The 19,604-nt window shown below is 39.3% G+C and overlaps 1 protein-coding gene and 1 long non-coding RNA gene across 3 annotated transcripts; one reads left to right on the top strand and one right to left on the bottom strand.

Annotated features, from left to right (window-relative positions):
- Positions 1 to 595: 595 nt before the first annotated feature.
- LOC147758548 (uncharacterized) lies at positions 596 to 5,940 on the bottom strand. Its single transcript, XR_015326793.1, has 4 exons — positions 5,804 to 5,940; positions 4,090 to 4,197; positions 2,512 to 2,896; positions 596 to 801 (listed from the first exon to the last, which is right to left on the bottom strand). It is a non-coding gene; the product is annotated as an uncharacterized LOC147758548 (long non-coding RNA).
- On the top strand, positions 2,780 to 12,145 carry LOC111243043 (uncharacterized). Of its 2 annotated transcripts, none has more exons than XM_022788060.2 (4): positions 2,780 to 2,914; positions 10,261 to 10,426; positions 10,880 to 11,025; positions 11,259 to 12,145. In XM_022788060.2, the coding sequence occupies exons 1-4, from the start codon at positions 2,812 to 2,814 to the stop codon at positions 11,396 to 11,398; spliced, it is 555 nt and encodes a 184-aa protein (XP_022643795.1). In that variant the 5' UTR covers positions 2,780 to 2,811; the 3' UTR covers positions 11,399 to 12,145. The 2 variants fall into 2 exon arrangements, with proteins under 2 accessions (XP_022643795.1, XP_086843732.1); XM_086987606.1 differs by lacking the exon at positions 2,780 to 2,914 and adding an exon at positions 9,397 to 9,522.
- The last annotated feature ends 7,459 nt before the right edge of the window (positions 12,146 to 19,604 follow it).

Raw genomic sequence — 19,604 nt, 5'->3', positions numbered from 1 at the left:
TTATGTAAAAATTCGTAATTGTAACTACAATAATATACTTAGTTTTTTTGGAAATATAAAATAATTTTCTGCTCGGAGTCCGAAAGAATATATTATCCTAAAAGTTAATACTAAAGAAAAGTAAAAAAAAAAGAAACGTTTCGGTTAGTTTTTATTTGGTCGATACAAAAGGATTCTTGGAGGATTCAGGAAACAGTGAAATCAGGAGTAGGATTTGAATTTTCAGCAAAAAATAAGAAAAACTTTGATGCACAACCATTAGCAGGTACTCCTGCCGAGACTGGAACCGGCGGGTGTGGACTGTTGCCACGTCAATCTACGTAAAGCAAGTAAATCGTTCGTATGTCGTTAGTTAACTGTGTAACGATCGACCGTTTTAGACGTGTGCTTCATGCTGTTTGGGGACATATACTTAATGCTACTCAATGATCCCTCACACTGCACAGGCTTGACCATACGATCACAACTGCACGGGAGGTTTTTTTCTACTTGATTGTATCTAATACAGATAGATGCCTTTTCCCCGATAGACTCTGTACGATCTTTTTCACTTAATTGTGAGGTTAACGGTGCTGTAAATTCATGCAAACGTATCAGTTATAAATTGAAACTGTGTTTCTTTTATTCGTCAGCGCTTCCTACAGCCATTTGGTGTTGCTTCACAGACAGAACAGATCGGATATTGACACCAATGTCAAATATGATGTTTATGTTCTGCTGTTCGTACCCATTTTCCATCATCGCTTTGTTTGGGATCGGTGTAACAATGGGCCAGCGAAGGTACTCCTCCTTGTAAATGGGCTAAAAGGTACGAAAAAAATCGACTCATATATGATCGATGCTTGAGTCTTGTCTTGAAGCATATCATTTAACAAATTCATTCAAGCATTATAGGAAATTATACTTTTAAGGCACACGGTGTATCATTATGACATTGTACACGCGTAGCGAATACTTCGATTTTCCGTGACTACGTAATCCTACGTAGCCTATTTATTTATTTATTATATTATTATAATTTACGTAATCCTATAGGATGACGATTCGTCGAAATCGTTCAGGCTATAGGTGTTAAACTGTGGATCAGACCTCATTTATGACCGAGACACTTTTCCAACTGGGCATAGTTCCGTTTGATGATGTGGAGAGCTAATCCTTCAATATGAACCTGCAATTAACTTCGGATGATTGCCATACAATGTACCGATGACAATTATTGTGACACGGTTCATTGAAATGTACAGACGGTGCGAATGAACAGGGAGCTATCCTGCGTGCGGGAAAAATATCAACAGATGAATCCTGTAACTTAGTATACTGAGTGCGTGGATAGGCGATTCAATCCCCCATTTATAGGTCCATTCCCGTTCGTAATACTCGGAAGTAATCATAAGGACACCAACTGATTGAACAGCATTTCCACTATCGATGTACTGGAGAGCGGTCTAGTTATACCGAAAATGTTGTGCAACCCAAATCCACGTTATATGAATCGTTTCTACATCCTACAAGGACAAGAGCAGCTTTTTTTTTTTTTTCCAGTTATGAAGCGAACCCTCATCGGACTGACAGATCGGCCAAGTAAGTCATACATGTTACGATAGACAGACAGTTGTTATTAGACAAGACGCCAAAATATTACCCGAACAATTTGCGTAGGGCGGCTACGACAGCAGCAGAGTCGTGGCCAAAATAGTGTTGCACCCCATTTGCCATTGGTTTTGTAGATAAACGAGCAACAGCAGCGATAACGGTAAGGTTCTACTAGTTAGCGACATTCTCTGCATCTGTACGCGTCTCTGTCTGCCAATGTCAGTCATAACAGTAGTTGTCAGTGTTGTAGTGGGGTGGGTAATTACCGCCGTGGTAAGGACGTCTGTTTGCCTACCGTAACTTTACATATATTTGGGATGCAGTATCGCGCACATAGCGACTACTGCTGCCCGACAAAAAAACTATGGAAAGAGCCGTCTACAATAGCTGAGAGGCTGAACTGCGCGCGAATCGCTTCTGTTGTCTAGCAAACGCGCAAACCACCCTTGGAGAAGATGCTGGTATTATAGTTTCCGTAGTCACAGCGGCGAGTTGTCGCTGCAGCGAACCTTGCTTTAGTGATACGCTCTTATTCGCGGTAGTGTGCGACTATTGTTAATGGTGATAGTATGTGGGGGAGCAACTGTGCAAAAGAGTGCGCGATTTTTCGAAGTTGGGCTTGTTTTGTTAACGGATGTAGAGTAACGGCCGTTTCCTACGCAACTAATGAATAGTTTGCTCTAGAGCCATCGCGAGCAGCACCGCTCCGTAAACAGCGTACGTCAACAAAAAACCCTTAGGTGGTTACTTTGGTTAAGTGGGTTGAGTAACGCTAAGTCAATCAGCTACTAAATTTAACTGGCTTGAAATCTTTCTTTAACTGGGCTCCAACAACTCGATAAAATGATTCACTCAGAGGATTCAACGTCACCACATGCATATACGTCCGCTACATAGTGCCCACTGATCTATACGTACCTGCACGGGTGACTCTGTAAATTTCTGAAGCGGATGATTGAAACAACGTATTGAATTCGAGTTATCCTATCCGAACTACGGTTATCCGAAAGGAAGAAGACGACGACCTTTCTGTAAGACAGTCCTTATGCGACATCAGTAGTTTTTTTAGATACACTCTTTAGATTTACCGTTACACAGAGGCAGAGCCTGTGTGTACTGCTTTCTATTTCTGTGAGCTTTCACGGTGGAAAAGCGTGATAGGCTGCGTGTGTGATACAAGCTCCGGTGTACCTATCCGTTACTTCATCTCGTTACGATATGGCGATCATCATGAGTCTACAGGATACGATCAGCTCTGCCGAAAAGGATGTTGTGCGCGTTGTTTTACGTTGCAACGATGCCACTGAAAACCAGAAACTGGGTAAGCTAGATATTCTAATTATTATTATTTAATCAATATACGTAATTTCAGATAATATGTGTTAAACAATAAAAGCTCGCTAACTTGGCGAAGATGCTAATATAGCCCAAATGAAACAGAAGTCAACGAAACGATATGAAAAAAGCGGCTGCGTAATGATCTTCATAGTAATATGTGCTTAAGATCATGAATACTTAAACAATCACGCCATAACCAATCGTTTAGAATGTAAAATCCATTAATTACAAATGCCCTGGAGGCCAGATATATAAATAAATAAATAATAGATAAATCGCGCTGTTTTGGTATCGAGTTAAACTTGTAACTATCATATTTTTTAGTTTTTACTTGTCGTTACACCTACGTGTATTGAAACTCACCGTAAAATCAATTCCCGCAAGCATGCGTTGTTAATGGTTAGAGCATGTAAAAAAAAAAAAAGCTCATTTACAAAAGGAGTCACCTAACAATTCAGGATGCAGTCTGCTCAAACCGAAGACCTTTTGTTGCTCCCTCATATTTATTTTTAGCCTGAATACACTGACCCACAAACAACGATTTTTTCTAGGAAAACTTTTTGCTCATTGCATCGAATACAACGCACGGAAATTAAGAAAGGTCCTACTCAAAATCAATAACGATCTACGTCCTGCCAGCACTTTACTATAGCCATAATGAATAACATGTAGAACATGACATATAGAAATGCTTAATAAAAAAACTTCAGACGCACAAATATTCGTTTAGGCCATTGCATGAGCAGCCCGTCAATCAATCGATCAATCAATCTATATTGTTTTGGCTCTATATGGCAGAGTCATGTAAAGTATTCGTGATCGTTAAATACCCTATCACTCCTTACCCTAATAACAAGTATCCGACATCTATGCTTCTATATCTGCTGCTGTCATCAGTTTACCTCCAATACACCATAGACAAGCCGAACAGACAAGCATGCAGACAGATAAACAGTCAAAATACAACGTTGTTTTTGCGGTAGTATGTTATCGTGCCATTATTTAGCCAACGAACGAAACTATTGACGAACTAACTACTGAACATTCCTTGAGAAGACGGCAGTTGGCGTTTTCACTGCGCTGCTCTGCCGCTGCAGCCATCGCCATAGAAGAAACGAAATTAATTCTTGACAAGGCTACTTAGTTACCAATACTAACCTCAACATTAGAGCCGGTGATTTACAGCAAAGGCGGCAACAGATGCTATTTTTGTATTGCCTGTTCTGGTGCAACTCGATTGCCTAACAGTCGGGGCAATTTCTCCCTCTAGAAAATCATGCAGATGGAAACAGACAAACTGAGATACAAATATACATCGCTATATAGGGTAGAGACCCAACTTAACGTTACCCCATCCTTCTTGCATTACTATTTCTCGGTCCAAATCCCAAGTTTGATTCTTTTTCACCTTATGCTGGCCTCACCATAGTAAAAAGGTACACAGGTACCGCGATACCTATTAGGCCTGCTTCCTTCTTGCCTCTTTGTTTCTGAATCGTGTTTCAATTGACCATCGGTATCGATGCACGCGCCAGTGTGTGTTTATGCATGCGTGCATGTGTGTAGTATATCGTGTTTACATGTGTTCGCGTGTTTATCTCGGGTAAATAGTTGCCATGATTTAATGTATCAACGCCGAAGAGGTTGGCTACGACGAAAGCAATCTTGGAACGCCAGAAGAAACAAAGACGGGAAGGAAGTGGCGTTTTTTTAAAAATTTCGGGTTTGAAATTGCTAGAGACACCCTTCTTAAATAAAATTAATTTATCAACGGTACTATCAGTACCATTCGGGAGCAGAAAATATCATGCGTAAAATCAATTTAGGTGTAGTCTAGAGTTGCACACATGTGGGATTCAATGGTGACTATTGGACCGAGCCAGCACTATGTATTGGGTAGTGATGGCATTTATGAAAATAGTATTAATAAATGAATAAACAACGTAAGAGAAATTATGTTTTGCGGAAAAGATTCCTAGGCACCAACAGGCCCTGAAAGGTTTAAACAATCTGGACGCTATTTAACTGGCCAGCCGACTTTCCACAGAAAAGCACGTATACGACGACATCGTGTTGCATATCACACAGTTACGCTCGTTTCTCTTTATACTATTTGGCTAAAGGTATCCGTCGAGTGAGTGTATCGTTATAACGTTGCGGAATTTGGCAAACGTGTTCTGTCAATGGGTTCTGAAAATACTTCAGCGTTTGTTGGGTGGCGCGCCATTCAGTTTTCTTTTTATCGATACGCTCCTTTGATTATTGTGTGGAAATCAGGCCCGGTTCCATTGGCTACACGCCAATGTAGACTTGCAAGCTACACAGGTAGGCTTCAACACGGAGCATGTTTATTCGTGCAACAAGAACAGCATTGTAACACAACTTGTTTTAGACGTCGTTCACAGATTTAACATATAACAGCCACTGAACAACACAAAGCGCAGATATTCTTAAATTTACAAAACCATTTAGACAAACACTATTCAGTACTAGCTAAAACAAGTGCATATACTACACGGGTTTTCTTAAAAAAGGAAACTATGCTTAGGCCAAAGCGTATCAGAATACAGCAGTATTTGTCCATAAAAATTCATATGGAGAAAATGGACGTCAAAAGCGTCCGGCATAGACAATATATTGGTGTGTTTTTTTTACTGTACACCTATCTTTATCAAATCGTACAAAACGCGGATAACTCTCCATACATAGTAATATCAGAGATATCGGACAAGCGTAAAAATGCAACGCAAGATGAAAAACAGATCTAGCATTACCTCAACAGACAGATAAATATGTCTACGACCTCGAGAAGTCAGTCCGATCAGGGGATCTTAGGTAACAAACAAAAGAACAGCAAAGTGATCAACGGTACCCTGCTTGCTTCTTCGCCGCGGTCTTCAATTGATTTCGGAGCAGATCAGCATAACCAAATAAAATCAGTTGACAACCTGTAGTTTTTGTGGTAATGGCGTCACCATCTAGTTGGCTGACTGAGTTGTTGACTGTGGCTCAACATCGAGATAACTAACGGTAGGCAAACGATTCCTTGCAAATATATAGTCGGCATTTGCTGGCTCAGGGAGGGCAGCACACAGATTCATGATGTAAGATTTTGTATAGTGCTGATAAATTAAATTCGTATGTTTTTAAATTGAATGAACGGGAGCTGGCTGAAACACGCTTCGGTCGTGGGCATCCATCTAGATGCTTTGCCATACGAACGGGTACCCCGCAATTAAATCGTAACGCCCCTAAACTACGATTATCCAAATTACAGGAACCACATTCATAACGAGGCCACCTATGGAGAACATGGAATGTAATGATATGGTAGATTTTTGTGGGGTGATTTGATTAAGTTCTAAATAAGAAGAACCTTACGACATTGACAACGGTCTTGATAATAATCAACTGGATGTTATTAATGATACATTAATCACAAGCTAATCTGCTCGAACGTCACTCCCTATAACCAATAGACAGATGGGGCATCCTAATGATGACTGATTGTACGTAAATAGCGCTTATATTATCCGCCCAACTCTGGCCCGTTATCCGAAGCCCGAACGTGAGCTATCTGTCAGGTGCGCTGAATACCTGATATTTGCGTTTACACTGGCCCCCTTAAATTAATAATCAGTCCGGTCACAAAGACGACTATGAGCATTGATAGTCAATGAATGGCTGTTCCCGAAGCAGCTATTACAGCATTGTGCGAAGATCACTGTCAACACCGACTATAAGTGTTTTCGGCACTGCAGACAACAAAAGCCGCTTTCGCTGCCTGTGATTCTGATTTGTCCCCTGTACCCACTTCGTAGCAATTCGTTGACGTCAGTACGCCATCCGAACAATATCAGGTGCCGTTTTTCAACTAGACCCTAAATCTCTTTGAACGACACAATATTCGGCATTCTTTGCGCTTTTCATCTTCATACCAATATCAACGCAATACCGTCTGCGTAGACGATTGATACGCTCTTGACGGTATAATCTATTATGTAGGGTGATTTATGCGTTAGATATCTGGATAAGAAATGTCGAGATACAGTTTTCCATTATGACTCACCTAATGGCAAAAGTACTGTTTCGGCCTCAAGATAGATGGCGCCTCTGATTCGCGTACTTCTCATACAGGCATGCGCTCCCGCTGAAAATTTTTACCGCTCCTTCCTTACGTTATATTAAGCTATCTTTCGGTGTGTTTTTCAAACCGGGCATTTACTGTTCACAATATAATTGATTGCTAAAAACACTTAGCTGAATAGATGGTTCAACATTACCACTTCACTACTACTACTTCTCAAACATTTTCAATGAGTTTAAAGCTTTGTTATATTTGTTAGTTAAGCGGGGCTTAGACTTGTCGCCCGGTTTGATTTGGCCGTCAGTTGTAAACTTGCTGTTCTGTAGGCGGCCTGAGGCAAAAGCTACAGGACTATATAACTGACAATGATAGCAAGGGCGGCTTCGCATCTGGTCATCTTATAGCACCTAATTCAAATTGCAAGCCGACAGTGGCTACTGTGTACGAAAGCACGTAAAAAATTGTCTAGGGACGAGATTTCGCAGTCACTTCATTTTACCTGCGTCGTAACGGAGGGCGGTACATACGGGTGTGATGGTATGCACAGTAACTGTGCGAACCCTTTTCAGCAGTTAAAGTATCCCAGATGGGCAGTGTTATTACGTACCGCTCTAGAACTGACCATAGATGCAGCGCGGACTGGGTCTCTACGCGGGTGACGGCGGTAGCTGTACTGGTAGGATCAGCATTGGGTCTGCCGCTCGCGCGATCCCAGAGGCACGACGGCTTGCAGTTAGCAAGGTAATGTGGGATACTATTGCTAGATAACGGTTTGAGCTGCTAACCGAAAGAAGTGGCAGCGTGATTGATCGTAAGCCCTGGCAGCTGCAAAAGTGAAACTTGGCTGATACTGGGCTAGACCATTTTGGCCGCCAGATCCCGAAAATTGACCAGTTGTGATTATCGTTGCTGTTTTTGTTTGCATCACAAGATTTTTCTACATTCGTTTAGCATGCGTGTCTATGGTTGTCTGAACTGAAGATAGTAACGTTGAAAATCCGTCACAAGCACAGGTTCTGCTCCATGCCCACAAAAGTGGCCAAGGCGATAGGAACGTCTGTGCAGTGTCCATCGACTGACAAAACAGGTCAATGCTGGAATATCACTTTCGCTAGATAACTAAGGTGTGCAATCGGCTAAACGAGGAGCGTGTTACTCGTTCAGTCTATGAGGCCGTGTACATGTTTATGAAGAAGCGCTCGGATCGGCAACTGAAAGAGTTTTGGAGTTTTTATATGGCTTGATGCTCGATAAATGTCGATACATGGCGAGTAGAAAATTCAAAAATACTTTAAAATAATTGTAAACATTTTGGCATGCTTTGAAGCATCGCCATGAAGACATTTACTCAGATTATGAAGTTGCAGCCTTACGTGAGTAAGTAGTATGTGTCCATCAGGATTACGCACAATTGAGAGAAAAATAGACGAGCTTAATATAGTCTTGGGAAAGAAGTTCTCAGTTTTCGTTTTTGCGTATTGGTGTTATCGTTTTACTAGCCTCAACATCCAACGTCCCGCACCGGTTAATAAACAAGGCGCTGTAAAAACGCTACTTATGTACGCGCAGTGGGTGCAACTTTTTTTAGTAACACTGCTAAAGGGCAAAGTCGAGGGATTTAGGGCCTAGGAATGGGAAAAGAAGGGAAAGGATAAAGCACATCAGATGCCCGCCAAATACGGAAACAGCTGCCATCACCCCAAAGATATAAGCCAAAATGTCTGGTTGGAAGAATCGCTTTCTTTCCGTTCCACTCTGGCTTAGTCCTTCACTCACACGCGCTTGAGAGGCTTGTTCTAGACACAGCACATATCGTCGGTTTTTTTTTGTCAATTTACTATTTTTTTGCGCGGTAGTCGTTCATCTATATATGATATATAAGGATGAATAGGGATATTGACGCTAGTCAAACGGAAATCTACGCCAAGTTAATAACAGCACCTCAATTATATTTCAAATATTAGTTTTAATTGAAAATTGAGGTGGGAATTTAGGACTTTGTAATATATAATTAATGTAGTGTATAAAAGATAAAAACCAGTACTTTTCTAACATCGATCGATGTAAGGATATATTGCAAATCTATAAATGTGACGATGGACTCATAAATTGAAATCCATTCAATGAAACGTCAAGATAACATTGAAAGAGATTGCAAATAAGTTTATACATTATTATTTTTTTTAGCTACGTATTTTATACGACAAATATCGGTAGCAGGTAGCATTTTTCACACCTGAATCTTTCATAACTGCGCAAATAGTAAGCGTATTGCGAAATCAGCTCGGGCTTATTCTACAATCATAAATAGGGCATTGTCAGATTTTGAAGATGGTGCTTTTTTTATTTTTCAACAGCAAGCGAACCGACGAAAAGAATTAGGATAATTCGGTAACTGTGGTGGAAGATATTATCCTACCAGCGAAAAGCGTGTGTTAAAGCGTAACGGAACTAGAACGAAAATAATATGTGTCAGCCAGAGCCATCGCATGTTGAACTATACGGTATACATACGTGCCAATTTCACATAATTTTAATAAACAGATGTATACAACCTGTTCGTGCTGCACAATATTGGCCAGACTGTCAAGTTCGAAAACTTTGTTGAGATCCTATATATTCAATGTATGCTAGATCTAATCAACGATACCAAATACACTGATTTGTGAAATATCGTTTTCTAAATATAATCGAAGCGGAATGCGTAGGCCACTGGACTCGCAGCCGTAAGGTTCCGGATCATACTCCCCGTCGAGACTCAGCAATTTTTTAAATAGTTTGAGTTGTTAATGTCGACTCGTTGCAGCTTGAACACCATAACATTTGATACCCGTAATGAATTTGAAGTATAATAGCACATCGCCATACACGCCACGCCCTCAGCGGATACATTAGTACCAATCTTTAGAAAAACAACAAATCTCATGTCGGATTACTCGAAAAGTTGTTTTTCTTGTGTAATTTGATTATGGCTTGGCGTGCTTCACCGCTTCTATCCGATCCACTCCGAACTAACGCTGGTTCGAGCACAAAATTTTCTACATTGAAGCTTAAAGCAACGTCCTCTGATTTCACTAGCACCTAGCAGAGGAAGCACACGTACGATTCATTTAGTTTTAATTAAAGCTAGCGCGAACCATAGATCCATTGTCAGATTCACGCTTTTAATATTGTGAGCCTCCTACATACGTCCAGCGAGCTCACCGCAATGCTAAACATCTTCATTCATTATTCGTTTACAGATCTGTCGTCCTGCTTCCTGGCGTCGTTCCCTGATGCAGTCTTCATGTTGATGCGCAACACCCAATTAGAGAGTCTCGATCTGTCACAAAACGTACTTCGCAAAATCACTCCTAAACTTCCTCAGAAGTTCTCGTACATAAATTCGCTCAATCTGTCATCGAACAGGTAAGTTAGTTGCCTCTCGGCATCCGTAAACTCCAACCTGACGTCCGGGTAGTAACCCGGGGGGAAGATATGGGTATACTTTAAAATTTAACCTATTCATAAAAGCTACTTATGTTACTTCGTATTTAGATATAATAGGAACAGCTACTCTCTTGATTAGCGCATTAGCACGCCCGCAACATCACCATCATTTGTTATATCAATGATTCTCAAAAACGACTATTTCTTTTCTAGTGTTTAGTTATTTTTTGATAATGTTCGACAGCGTTCTAAAACATAAAGGTCAATAAGTGGAATTTCTTGAACAGGAAAGCCAATGATAATGTAAACCGGCACACAACGAACGATCGCTACGCGGTTTGAGCTCGAGCCAACAACTAGGCTCCACTTTTTGGTAGTTCTTTGATGCTATACTTACGTTAATTGATGTATTTTATATGCGGCAAACTGCAGACTATGTGCTTTACCAGATGAAACCTCAGCGTTGGAAAATCTTTCGAGGCTTGATCTGAGCAAAAACGAATTCATGTCGATACCCTGGTGCATCTACAGGATGCCACAACTGCGTTTTCTTGATCTGAGCAATAACTATATCGCAGGTACGTAAATGGCCGACCCAGCGTTTCTGTGGCATCCATCTACAGGAGTAATCATCTGCTAGCTGAAAGCTAATAAAATCAAGATCAAATATTCACCCCCATGTCATCCATCCTATTGATATTTTTGTTTTACCCATGTCACATAGTATTAGTGTATATACAATAAACGTTTTTCACGTGTCCTGTGTTATATATTCTCATTGGCTTTCTTTCTTTTGGATATTGTCATCTAGATGTGGAGTTGGACCGGCTCAAGCAGCTCAACTGCGAGATTCGCCTAAATGATAACCCGCTTAATGAAGATTGCTGCAAGCGGTTAGCAAAGGAAAACTTGCCTAGTATTAGCTATACGCCATTTCGAAAGAACGAGTAGCTGCTTATGGAGCGTTTTCTCGTGAATAGTCCAGACCTAGAAAAGGTTTGCCATTTCATGACGGCGTCGCAGTGCAAATGATATCGAAGACATAACGTCCAGAGCGAAACCTATTATCAGTCTATAAAACAGCGTAAATAACGGTGATATTTGTTGCCAATAGAGTTAATTTAACCGTAAGCACATTTCTCTACGGGTGAGCTTACTTAAAATTGCACCTTTTTACTTCGACGTGTTGTTGTTGTTGTTATTGTTGCCGTTCTACCAAAATAGGCCCTGTGACAAGCGCTAATGTTGGAGACACTACCGCAACTACAATATTGTACTTATGGTACAGGCGACAATATTGAAATTAACGCCGATAAAAAATGTTCCGCCGAATTTACGACAAGCACAACTGCAGATCATCTGTTCTGGTAAAATATGTCGTTCACGGGGAAAAAAACTTCATTCACAGAGCTACTTATCGTGCGTAATCAGTTTCCAAGTTCGGTTGCCTTTTTGCCTAACTTTTGAACTTATGGATTAGCTAATTGAATTGCAACTCTAACATTTCCAGATATTTTTCTCATTAATGTAAATCTCAAGCGTTTATTCATGAATGAGGGGGCAACAATTTGACTAATAATTAATTGAGCTTATCAGCGAGATATCTTGTACATATAATATATATGTAGTAGTAAACTCCGGAGACTCTAGCTGGCCAAACATTGTAAATAAACGAACTATATATCAATTAAGATCTAACTTCGAATGTATGTTTTGTAATTAGTTTAAATAGCATAATACTTTTATAAATTAGGTTCAGTGTTCGAATGGAATTCTTGCGTTGCGCAAACAAAAAAGAAAAACATAGAGAAAAAAGATTACAGCTTTGAGTAGGATATCTTCACTGTTGACAGTTCTTTTTAACCTGTAGTTTTATATTCATACAATAGGCAACGGTAGTCACAGTGGGCCCTGTATTCAGTAACCCAAAATATTATCGCATCAAGGCCGTACTTAAAGCTGAATCTTCTTCTCACTGTTCTTCTACTGAAAGTAGGAATAAATAGGTAACATATAGAGTCTGAGTTATATTTATTCAGCGTCGTTGGATCTGGTCCCGGAAAAATCGTCATGCAATAAATAGCGATGCGAAGTGTGTTTATATCTATTTTAGGGAGAAATAAAGAGTATCGGCCAACTAATTCATTTAAATTCTAGCTTCAGCAGGTCACACATGATTAGTGTTTGTTAAGGACTTGATATTCGCCATAACGGTTGACTAGGTACAGGTAAAACCACTGCTTGCATTACTCAAATGGAGGAATCAAAGGAACTGTTTGGCTGAAAAGTTTTGCGACCATTGTGAAATTACATGTGACACTTAATGACCCAAGTTCGGCTATCATCACGATGCTCCTGTCGTAGCCTTTTGGGTAGCCATTTTCCATGTTAGGTTCTACGGCAAGTTCTGGGGATTATTGCTATGGATAGTACTGTGATGACTAGCCACACTCAATCAACGCACCACTCCTTACCTACATGGTGTGCTTATAACAAGTGTTAAAAGCTTTTTTTTTCTGCATATTCCAATAGACCAGCACGATAATTCCCAGTCTACAGTTCCCAGTCCCAGAAACTACATTTTCGAGTTGATAAACCCTTTATCAGCATGTTTGATGCGAAGAGAAACATTCGCAGCAAATCTGTACTTAACATGAGTGGCAGCGTGACGAGTTTGCGGCTTTTTGTCCAAGATTAACGTTTCCGTATAAAATCGCTGTAGCAACTAACGACATAAACCTAAGCATCGATGTAAGAGCTTCATACCAAAAAAAAAAAACTTTCACTCTGTCAAAAAAAAGTTAGTTTTAAACAATCGCATGAATGCAGATGTTGCCCTCAACGTCGTCATCACATCCCTTTAATCCGCCTTAGCTATTCGTGTCGACCCAACAAGCCACCAACAAAAGGCATGTTGTCAGTTTTATACAGTTAAAAGTACTTATTCCAATAGGTTCTCATACTACGGATCGAATAGCGCAAAATGAGTCAAATGCCATGTTGACACTGCTTTTCGTCAGGTTAGATCGCACTGTATCATTTTATTGCAATTGTAAACAATCGTTCCTCGATTCATGTCTATAACGATAGTCTATGGCGAGCATACAGAAGATAGACTCTAACATCAATTCTATACAGCAAGTCGCGTGTCATTGTCGTGTTGCACGCATTACGAGATTATTCGGCTCTGGAAAGCTTACTCGCCAATATAAAATTCCAATTGAACCTACCGTAATACCTAATAAATACGCTAACTAGCAATTAGACATGTAATAACCCTTCTTGTTTCAGTATTAGCCAAACGTTTGTTTTTAAATATTATAGGTATATGCACCTATAGTATCGCTTATCTCCCTCTGTAGGTGGTTCGTTATGTAGCAGATATGGAACAGCTGACATCTCAGGCTTTTTGCCTTCAGAAAAATGTCTTCCTCTTGTCTTTGTATCTAGCCAATTCAACAGCAGGTCGTAGCCAGTGTGTTCCTTTTTACCAGCACCTTTATATCGATATCTCGGCCTTGGCCAACTAAGTGACACTATCTCCTGTCGTAAATTTCATTAGACTATTAAAAGTCACATTTCCGTATATAGGGCGAACTAGACGACTGGAAATATCCTATCAAAAAAAAGAGAAAGCCAGACTTGATTCCTCATTATAAATCAGAAATTCAGTGTTCATAAATACGCTTTTCTGTTTAGCAGAAACATTATCGACGAGTCTCTGTATATATTTATTTATCTTTAGAAAGTCGGAATAGAAAAATGTCTATCAAACTGTGAATATATGGATGATTCTGTATATAAATACGATATGGATATTATGGTGTTTAGATATACTATACGATCTATCCTCGATGACTGTCTTGGGTCTGTTCTGCAGTTATCGTTAGGCGACTGATATTGATCATATGTGTGTTGACAGAAGAAGCCAGCAACGTAGTGGAAAGTAACATCTTTCTTAGTTTGACCGCGCCGGCTATAAATGGTCCGGGCAGTTACAGACGCAGTGGAAAACAATATGGAGATGTAGAAAACGGAATAACAGCAATATACATCAGCAACCACATAACAACAGCAGTCCACAAATCTTTTGCTTTCTTCAATGACGCGTCGAGCTATTGCCAGTACTGTTCCACTATAACCGAGGCGAAGATAGTAGAAAGCAACAGGATACTTAAAAAAAAACTATGAATTGCATGATGATGTTGAATAATCAATAATCACTGCACTGTATATCGTCTGTATAATAAGTTACACAAACTGGAGTGTCGTTATGGAAAAGTTGTACTTATTTAACTCTATATAATATCACTTTGTTATAGTCACAATATGTATTCAATAAAAAGATTCACTAATGTAAGCTTATAATATAGATAGCTGGCTCATTTCCCCTAAAAGTTCTCTTTCCTACTTAATTTTCTGTTACCCTTAACCTCCATTTTTTATCTTTCAGATCAAGCGTTTTTTATTTTTTAAATTTAGTTTAACTTAAAATCGTGTTATGATTGCCAGCGCGCCGATATTATTTAAAGTGTGAATATATATATATATAAATTTGGATAGTAATCTATGAATACCGGAACAATTGAAAACTTATCTTCGCTTTGTACCGCTGCGTTTGAAATTTGCGCTCGTCTAAGCCTAAATTTAAACCAAACAAGCAAGATAAAAGTAGTTTTCAAAATTGCCATCAAGAGTAAGATGGGTAGTCTTAATGGTAAAGAACATTTAATTTTTTTTCCTTCAGATGTCGGCAATTCGCGACATAACGGATTGTCAATTTACCGATGGTTAGAGTATGCAAAGCGGGCCAACATTCAATGAATGTCTTACACGAAAACGGTAGAAGCTTCGGGAGCTTTGCGCAACGTGATCTTAATAATTTTCTGATGATTCACACTTTGCTGTATAATGCTTGCATCACAGTTACAACGTTTCAGCCCCAGTACAAATTGAAAGGTTCCTTGTCAAGGCCCGGTATAAAAATACGATAGTGGTCAGATTAGTTTACTTTAGTTTTTCTGTTCGTGGCACAAAACACGATGCTTCCGCAATCTAACTGATGGACAAATCGTTGCTTCTGTTCACCACAGCAAGATAAAATGCCCCATTCTAATTTTCGCTAGGGGTATTGGAATCGTCGTATGTTCGAGATCGACTATTCCGATTAACAAATTTGTGATGACCTGATATAGTAATCGATGAGCGGGTCAGTGTTTTAACTAACGTATACCCAGCCTATCAGACATACGAGCACATTACTGATAGCGGGCATATAGCATAGAGTGAAGCTAGAAGCTAAAACAGAAAGCATTCTCAAATAATTTCTATCATTTTAGGCGAACTGTTAGCTTCAGTGCTCAGTAAAACATAGTCAAATAATCAACAGCTTAAGATGAGAAAAGACCTAATTAAGCCAATCGCTGTGCAGATTGCTGGACCAGCTGCCGTCGTTATAGTGTCGAAATATTATGTGTCGAGAGCCTTCTATGTGTCCTTTTTTTAATACAGAAATGGAAAAATCCATTGTTCAAATGCTTTATAGATCTTATTACTGCTATGTATATAGGACAGAAAAACCTTTGGAGAACTCGGAAAAGTCATTTGGCTGAAGGAGCTTTTGTGAAAGAAAACTTAAGAATTTTCTCTTGTATCCCAACCCTTTTTACACGTCATCGTTCTCCATATGCCTTGTTTTAATGCTTTACTTGTCTTCCTTATGATTTTGTGAACCAGTTATCGCTAGATTTAGCTAGTGCGACCTTAAGGCCTCGGCCTTGTAGGAAAAAATAGATAAGGCGGACAGGTTGGAAAGCACAGCGCTCAAGAGTGTGTACGTAAATATATTTACTTAATTCTCTTGCCAAAGCTTTACGTATATGAGAAGCTTGCTTGTTTAAGCTGTATTAGCTGGAGATAGCTAATGAGACTCAGAAATGGAATTCGACATCATACGACTCTATATGCGTTCTCAGTATGCTTAATTTTCAATAAAAAGAGTTGAATACTTATGGCCGGGTTGATGTTTGAGCTCTAATAAAGTGTCGATAGCGGATCGGCAACATGGTTTGATAGTTCGATAAGGTCGGTTTCACAGGACCTAAGGCCGAATGTTGGCATCCCACATAGATCTAAAATCTAGCTAATTTGCCAGTACGTTTTTCTTTGCTTGTTTATTACAATCTGTGTAATTCGTTCCCATATAATTTGTGCATAATTTTTAGAGCAACATCTATTATCTGCGCTGCAAATCCGCTACGGATAAATGCCTGAATCAGAACGATGACGCAAATGTGAGTGACAGTATGAAAGCTGTATGAGTGCCCTGTGGCGATTGCATAGTCAACTAGAGCTTATTATAGCAATTAGTTCGTTCTTTGAAGTATACTTTCATATTTAATGCCGTTGAATTTAGGTGCTTAGCGTATGAGAAATACATTGTTCAGAGCTTGAACTTATAGTTTGTAATGACCTCATCTTAGACCTCAACACATCCATTGAAGCACACATAGGCAACGTTTGGGTTTTATTGCAGCATTCGAATAGATTTAAATAGGTTTAGGACTATTGAAATAAATATTCTTCAATTTCGATAATTCGAACACCGTGTTAAGTAACTGAAAAAGGTATCTTTCCATTACGTCGGTACACAAGGCCATAGCAAATAGTATAAAGCAGGTGAAACTCTAACAGCAGAATAATGCAGTAAGTTTAGACCTACAGTAATATTTAAGTTAAATTTTATAATTCTTTCCTGAATAGTACCGATAAAATAAGTGTGATGTTTAAATTGAAGAAATTGTAATATTTAAGAATCCTCACGATTGTTGCCTCACGGTAACTGCTAAAAACTCTGTTTTGAGTTAGAAATGAGACTCGAGGCCGTTTCTTTGTACGGTAAAAACACACTTTAATTATATATTAGAGGCTAAAGTGCCACAGGAAAACATTCAAAATATTTAGAGATACCTAAATAAAAACTAATAATTTAGTATGGGAAATGGAAAAGGATGCAAAATAAAGTATTAAGTTTGTGCACTATATTCCCGCACACCTACGAAGGCTGGTCGAAAACTTTAAAGCCTACTTGCTAAATCATTTATTATACTTATTTTACTAAAGCTGATTAATACAAAGGTCTTCTCACACTAAGTATACAACAAACCAAAAATGTGTACTCTGTTGGCGATTTTTATCTGACAAAGATAACTAAACTTTTATTATTATTAAACAATTAACATTTAGAAATGTTTTTATTTATATAAAGCTAATTTTCTCCTGTTTACCCGCAAATACATAAAGGTTTCCTTTATTTTCATAGGAACTTAGAATTAGAAAGGTAAAATCGAACGTAAAAGTCGAAGCATTGAATTGCATAAAACGTGTTTATTGTTGTATATAGCAATAGTCAACTTTCCGAGGAATCATATTTGAAGGGTCAGTGACAAAAATTCATTCAAACTACCAAAGCCTATCTCGTCCAATTTAACCTAAGCGATAAACACAGTTTTTCTCAAATTCTAAGACTTCTCTAATAATATAGCCTGTAAGTTTACAAAACCAAACGCTCTTGTTAACTTATTAATTTTTAATGAAGACTATTTATAAAGATCTCGACTGGTCTTTCTCTCGTGGCACCTTAGGTGTCATGAACGGAACAGCACACATGAAGTTCCGCTGGCCTGGGATCCAGGTGAAAGGAGAACTCCCATTGTAGGAAAAAGGAAGGAACTTTACCACGCTTGCCTACCTGCTTTGATTTCTTTCACGCTACGCACTTTATTTGTAGACAGAGATATATTCACGATGCGTATTGTGTTGAAGCGTTTTAGCTATGGAACTATTCGTTGCCCAGCAGTAATGGTTAAATCACCTAAACGTGAGCAAATGTTTGCAATTTTGTAAGTATTGTTAAAACGAAAAGCGTGTATCACCGGTTTCCAATTCATAGCAGCTCACGTGTTTTTAAGCTGAGTAGATAAACACGTTACTACTGTAGCATCAAGTAAGCAGATCCTGTAAGCCCGATACGCGCTGATATATTTTTCCCTAACTATAGCATAACCGGGAAACCCTTGTGCTTATATGCAAACTTGGAAAGGGTCAGCTCTCTTAAGCTCTTTGGAAAAGATAAACATATTCTTTTGCATTAATGTATAAGATTTTTCGCATGAAATCGTAACTAAAGCTAATTGCTTCAGCACCTATTTTACCATCCTCGGCGATTGTAGGCAATAAGTCTTGCCTTATTGTCGAATTTATTGGTTTCGCTGTTGTAATTGTTGCTGTTAATATTTATACCGACAGGAGAAACGCCCTTTTAGAAACGAATACTGAAGAAAATTGCTTATAGTCTACCATTGACAAGAACGACTTCGCGCAACTGTTTTGCTGTTCGTCGACGAGAACACATGGGCTGATTAATTAGCTGGGCTGTCGCGACAGCTTTACGCATGGTGACCAGAACGCTCAGCCAGATACGGAAATCGCAGAAGATCAATAGAGAGAACCACTGATAGCTCCTTTCCGGTACAGTTTTTCGATACTGCGCATGGATGGACGGTCCTAGTCATCTTCGCCAGGTAACCGGTACTCTCCTTTCGCTGTTCAGATTCTGTACACAGCCCTAAAACCGCTGAGGAGCAAACGCTATTTGACAGCAATCCTCGATAATATGAAAAAAGAAAGGGTAGAAAAACGTCCCTTGAAGAGAGCATCACCCCATGTCGGCCGAAAATCAGTTTAGAATATAAGCAGTCTTGTGAAACATAGGTTGAAACTGCAAGCATCGTAAGGGCGAAGTCATAGTAAGTGATTTGCTCCGAGATCGTTTCCTCCAAATCATTACCAATATTGTAACAAATTGCTAAATATACTTTACGGACATGAGCACACTTCAAATAAATATTCGAAGTTCATGCTCTTAATATGCTTCTTTAATGCTTGTATTGCTTTTTTATATTAATATCGATTATCGTATATTTCTTCTTTGCTGCCGATATAGCTCGCCCTTCTTACCGCCTTCACCGTTGTCTGTGGCCTTTGCCCGTGTTCTGGTAGTCCCCGTCTTTGGTAATGGTTACGGACTCACTGCACTCGGCTACTACGATGTTAACTTCGCTGGATACGGCGTTCATTACCATTTGATAATTGGAGC

This window comes from Varroa destructor, unplaced genomic scaffold, assembly GCF_002443255.2.
Source record: "Varroa destructor unplaced genomic scaffold, Vdes_3.0 BEIS01000001.1, whole genome shotgun sequence".
NCBI lineage: Eukaryota > Metazoa > Arthropoda > Arachnida > Mesostigmata > Varroidae > Varroa > Varroa destructor.
The sequence above is the reverse complement of the archived record's forward strand: the minus strand, read 5'-3'. Positions and strand labels throughout refer to the sequence as shown.